The 6,000-nt window shown below is 39.9% G+C and overlaps 1 protein-coding gene across 1 annotated transcript in view; it reads right to left on the bottom strand.

Annotated features, from left to right (window-relative positions):
• Positions 1 to 1,428: 1,428 nt before the first annotated feature.
• The window catches only part of usp22 (ubiquitin specific peptidase 22), a 29,673-nt gene continuing 25,101 nt past the window's right edge, over positions 1,429 to 6,000 (bottom strand). Inside the window, exons 8-13 of the mRNA XM_084740058.1 lie at positions 5,691 to 5,849; positions 4,391 to 4,517; positions 4,202 to 4,293; positions 3,523 to 3,585; positions 2,529 to 2,678; positions 1,429 to 2,391 (exon numbers count right to left, since the gene is read on the bottom strand). Of these exons, the coding sequence (XP_084596184.1) occupies positions 2,349 to 2,391; positions 2,529 to 2,678; positions 3,523 to 3,585; positions 4,202 to 4,293; positions 4,391 to 4,517; positions 5,691 to 5,849 (634 nt within the window). The 3' untranslated portion in view covers positions 1,429 to 2,348. The remainder of the gene's footprint in view (positions 2,392 to 2,528; positions 2,679 to 3,522; positions 3,586 to 4,201; positions 4,294 to 4,390; positions 4,518 to 5,690; positions 5,850 to 6,000) is intronic.

Here is a 6,000-nt window from a genome sequence, read left to right as displayed (position 1 = left end):
ATAGATTTTTCTTTATTTGAGTGTCTTTCAATCACTGTGTCCAGTTCTTGCAGCAGTTACATGTGTGCGAGGAATGACTGACTGGGCCAAGTTTCTTCTGATTACGACCCCGTGTCCGGATCCAGCGATATAGAAGAACAAAATCAACTTTGAGGTTTCACCATTTGTCTCTTACATACAAACTGTACATATATACTTTTACATACATCATCAACATGTGGAAAAAAATCCTATCAAACTGTGATACTCAGCTCAGACGGCATGCTGAATGCAAGTACTGATTCAGTACACAAACATACGGTACATACGCACGCGCACAACACACGTGCATACAAACAGGAACACATACACACTTTTTTTTTTCTCTTTACACGCAATAACACGTTACACAAACACACCTACACTGAGATCCCCCCCCCCCTCCCCTTTCTCGGGCACATACACGTGCACACACACATACAAACACACCGAATTAGAGCAACATGCAGCTGACGGTTAACACTGCAGGATCGAGCTTCCGACCCATTATACACACTCTGCACTGAGAATTACGTTCTCCTCTTTTGTTTCGTTTCTTTTATTGCCGTTTACCTGAAACGGCATCACAACAACATATCTTGAACATGAAGAATATGCCTCTGTAGGGGCAAAAAATGTGACGAAAAGTAGCCAAATTTACAGATGCCCCTAGATGCAAGACGGAAAAAAATGTGGTGATCAGTTTTTTAAGTTTGATCTTTTTTTTCCTGACTTGAGAACAGGAGAAAAAAGTTCAAGTTAAATTAAAAAATGCTGGCAGGTGATTTTTTGTTAAGCTTTCTATTGGCTATAAATGTATTTTAATGTATTTTACGTCCAGCTCTTCCTGTTTTAGGTGACTCACTAGCTTAATTGTTTATATTGAATTTAGGTTGTTTTTTTTGTGGCTTTTATCGTTTTAACTTTTTATTGCCACTTTTGTGCAAGTTCCTTACTGATGTCTTTGTTGTCTGAGAGCTTTTATTTTAGTTTTTACAAGGCTACATTGTAAATGAGGTCTCTACCTCAATTGATTTCAAAGTCGATCTAAAATTAAAGAGATTGTAATCAGGCCCAAAATTCGGCAACCTTAAGAAAGCCATAAAGCCATAAATACAGGACAAAAAAACAAAACAAACAAACAAACAATAAAACATTTAGATCAGACTTAGAAAATGGACTACCAGATTTTTTTCTCACTTGCCTCTTAGAGCTTCCGTACAAACCAAAGTTCAATTACAGGAAAAAATTACTAGATTTAGCCGCCATAGCAGCAGTTTCATGAACATTATCAGCGCTATTTTGCTTTTGTGTGTACAAAAAAAACATGATTGACGGCACAATGTAACACGGACAAACAATGTGAGAGTTTAGGGAGAATGCAAAACTGTAAACAAACGTCATAATTACAGTATGTATAAAAATATAATATTCACTGTGTCATTTATTTCCCCCCTGTGACTGTTGGAAGCAGCATGAGAGGCAGAAAAACAGAAGGAAAAGTTTTCCTAAAAGTTATCTGACAACTACAAAGTCACAAGTAATGAATGGAATTAACTGTCTGTCTCTATACAGTGTCCGTAATACCATTTCGTGTCAGGTTTTTTTTTTCCACTCTTTGCATTCAGAACATAAATGCATAATAAGACAACTTCCATCCTTGAAATATTTGGTCATTTTGAGGAGTGTGGGGGTGTCAGACAAGTGTGCTTGTGTCCAGAAAGTTGCCAGTTTATAGTGAAAGAAAGAAAAAAAATCACTTTCTTTGCTATAGCGGAGCCTTGAACCACAGGAAGGCTGCGACTCAACATCTCAGCGCCTTCAGGTGATGCTAAATGCAGTTGTGCAAGGATGAAACAGGACGTTGGTGAAGAACAGCATTTGTGATCAAGTAAACCTTCCCCTGGTAAACTAACGCTTGAAAAGAAAACCTCATGCCATTCTGTCTGTCTCTGAAAAAGAGGAAAAAGTAGACCGATTCTGCAGTCTTTTCTTTCATGTAGATTATCACAGCTGCTTTCTTCTTCATTTCCTGAATTCAAGTGAAAAAAACTTTTGCAATATTCCTTCAGGGCCCATACAAATCTCCCTTCCAAATTTCTTGCATTTTATTTGGTTCTTGCACTTTTTGCACAATGTCATACGGTGGATCTGGATTAGTATGTAGTGAGGGTGGTTCCATGTTAGAGTGCGACTTCAGAGTGATTCAGGTAGGCTTGTGTTTCTGTTTCCATGCCTCCCTCATCACTCTGTTACCTTTTTCCCATGCAACTACTGTAATCCTTGCATCATCCCTCGTCTCCTCCTGCAGGCTGCGCTGATGCAGGGAGCTACTCGTACTCCAGGAACTGTTTGTGGTAAAATAAAAGGTACCTGGGGAGATGAAAGTAGAATGAGGTCAGACTGCAGAATCACTAATAAGGGAGCAGTCAAACTGCTATTAGAAACACAAAGGCAAACTGCATTTACATCTAACTAAATACAGTTTCAGTTTCAGGCGCTGAGCTCACCCTTCACTATCCAGGACATCCTTGATGCTGGCCTTGGTTATGATGGCGTCGTCGCATTTGAACCACTGGTCCTTGTGCTGGCGGATGAAGGTGGTATAATGGCCGCTCTCTAGTGTCCCCTGGTGGTTCACCACTGCAAATAAACTATACCTGAAACAAAAGACGAGAGAGGAGAGGCTTAATGCTGCAAGGTTCATTCTCATACCTTTTCTTAAGTCAAATTCAAGTACTTTTCAAGCATTTTTAAGGTGTATTTTCAAGCTTTTCCAGCACCTGGAAACACTGTGGTAAATTATATCTTTATATGCATACACTCAAAATGATTATTTCACCTATTCATCACATTAAATCAAATCGTATTTCACTATAAACAAAAAATATGTTTCATAATAGCATTCTACAGATGCCTGTATACTTTGTAGCTATAACCTCGCATAGCCAATATAAAATAATCAAACAATCAAATCTCCAGACAAATCATTTCACTTCTAAATTTTTTTTCCGTTGTCAAGCCAACACTCTTTGCAACAGCACCCACCCAGCATGTTGTCGTCTGTTAGCCTCCCACTCACTGTTCCATCAGAGTGCAGTGCACCCATCAAAAAAGACTGACAGCCACTCACAGAGAGGCAAGCGAGGTTCGGATGGAGTCATTTTGAGAAAGGCAACAGCAATCCGGCTCTCTCCAACTTATCTTATTTCTTTATCTAAAAAGTGAACTATTCTTTCAGAAAGTAGTTTATTATGAAGGTAATGTGATTCCACTTTCAAGCAGTCTCAAGCACTTTATCTAAAATTCAAGCACTTTTCAAATCAAGCTTTTCTTTATCGACTTTTTTTATGGAAAAACCTGAACTCTCCCCAGTGAAATGAATGAAAATCAAGTCTGCCGTCGGAAGGATCACTAATGCGACCTTAGTGAGTCAGAGACTGAGTGAAAATAAACCTGTGCTGATTCAGACGCTGGGTTATTAGAGACAGATGTTTGCCTTACTTGTTATCATTGTTGAAGGGGTCCACAGTCTGCTGGTACTGCCCGTTCATTCTGCTTTCTTTACTGAAACAGACAGCAAGATGAACTTAGAGGCAACATCAACACGTATTTTGTTAAAACGTGTCTTTGCTATACAAATCCAACAAAACAAAAGAAAGCATCTACTGCAATGTGATTTTCTTTTGTACTCTTTGTCTTCCTTTGAATTCCTGTATTTTTACTAGCATATCTGTGTTAAATGTGCTCAGTAGGAGTGATACATTATTCTTTTAAATATGTTGACATCAAAATAACAAGATGAACATTACCATTAGAGAAAGGTCTGTCAAGCAGTGTGTTATTTGTAGCCTTGTGTACAGTCCGCAGTTGGAAATGCCCGGACCTAAATCATCTTTGCCACCAAACAACTGCTAGACAGACTCTTCCCTTGTGGTAATGTTTTCTGCCATCTTGATTTCTGAAAAGAAGGAGATGCTTCTCAACAGGATTCCAGAATTTCACTGGTAAAGAAGGAAGGTGTGAGTGGGGTGTTAATCCGACATATTAAGTAAATATGTTTTCTTCCAGAACACAGGCCTTCTTTCCATTCCTCCAATTTTTTTTAGTCTTTGTGCATCTTACCTCTTTTCTTTTCTGTTTTTAGCCGACAGCTTTCTGTTTTATTTTGTATTGTGCTCACCTGGAGGCCATAAAGGGGGTCATATCCAGTTCCAACGGGAAGGAGACATAAGTTGTGATCTTCCGTCGCAGTTTGGCTGAGTGTTCAAACCTCTGAAAAGAAGCATAAAAAAAACCAAGTGTTAGAAGAACAACACTGATAAATCAATATCCTCGAAATTAGCAGTCAAACCACCACACGCGCTCTTACTTTGAGGTGAAAGCAGGCCACGATGGGCAGCTTCTTCATGGTCAGCTGCTTGGTGGACTCCTGGTAACTATGGCAACCGCTGCACTTGATCTTAGCGCTGCTGCCGAGGTGCTCTGGCCTGGTGAACCTAGACAAGAGAGGATAAGGTTTAGTGCCATGTGTATGTGTTCTTTTATCCCTGAAGTCTCTGCTCCAGTGGATTTGCGAGGAACAGGAATTAGATTTTAGGGAACGGTCTACGTATGTGTGTGTTTCCACTTCAAAAGCAAAATGATGCACTTGTTAGGTTTGTTTTGGCAGAGAGAAAGAAGATTTGATACACAGCAGAGGGATGTTATCAACTAGAATTACCACCTGGCGTCTGTATGCCTCTGCAGTTTGCATTCATACTCATACATCTTCATATGAGCTGAAGATTTTAGTGATGACTGTTACTGATAAAAAAAAAAAAAAGCTTGGGACAGAATCATTCCTGCACAGATACTGTTTAAATAATTTGTTTATTGTAATCAATTAACAGTGTTCATTTGGGGTCTTTTCATACATGACAACATACAGAAAACGATTCTAAATCTACAATAATTCTATTTTTTAATTTTCTCCTTCAGCTTCCAGCTGGCTGCATGCGCACTGAAAGTATGACGGGAAAAAGATAGTAATTTTATCTCAATGAAAAACGTGGTCTCCTTGAAGCTCATGAGAAACTCATAAACATGAGCCAACTGGGTGACGCAGCAAACAACAGTGTTCCTCAGGTTACCCTGTGTAGTCTCAAATGACAAAAAACAGTCTGCTGGTGACAGAGACATAATATCAACTTGAAAGTGAAGGCTAAAAGATGACAAATATCACATGGCAGCATGGATGAGCTTGTACCATGTTTTGTTGCACTGCATACGACAGATTGATCAGCTGCATCTCTGCCCAGGGGCTGACTGAGGCCTGGCTACTGCCTGATTTTTTCATGTCTGTCACATATCATACCAGCAACACGACACCTTACCCCACAGTTTCATTTTATATATCACTAGGATGTCAATATGACTGTGAACAGATCATTTTCACTGTGTTTTTTCACTGAGAACTGGGCTCGTCACGTGGAAAAAAAGGCTAGATGCTGAACGGTAGATAAAGTCGCTACAGCAGCGCCAGAGCACACATGGGCTGCTCTAACCTCTCTAACAGCACTACAATTTGATTGAATATTATTTCATTTAAATTTGAACAAAAAAACTTATTGCTGGTCACTGTTGTAGAAGCATAAAAACTCTAGGAGAAATGTTGTTGTAATGTCAGTTACCTGCGCAGACAGTCAGTGAGTGTCGTGGCTCCAGTGGTATGACTCTCTCCGTTAAGTGCTGATCCATCTCCCCCGGGGCTGAGGGGCCAGAACGGGGTAGAGGAGCCCGGCAGGTCCAGGCTGATGTCCCAGAATGGGTCTATGGTCGTCGAGACACCGCTAGGAGGAAGACAGAGAGACAGTAGATGGTGAGTGTCTACAAAAGATCTAGAAATTGAATGTAGATTCAAGGAGTTACTGTGAGTTGATCTGTTTTCCAGTCTGTTGCCCAGTTCAAGACATTGCACTTTGTAGTTTTCCTTTATTCAGA

This window comes from Lutjanus erythropterus, chromosome 17 (genome assembly GCF_056507025.1).
Source record: "Lutjanus erythropterus isolate fLutEry1 chromosome 17, fLutEry1.hap2, whole genome shotgun sequence".
Lineage (NCBI taxonomy): Eukaryota > Metazoa > Chordata > Actinopteri > Lutjaniformes > Lutjanidae > Lutjanus > Lutjanus erythropterus.
Note: the sequence above shows the minus strand (reverse complement) of the source record. Positions and strands in the feature narration are given on the sequence as shown.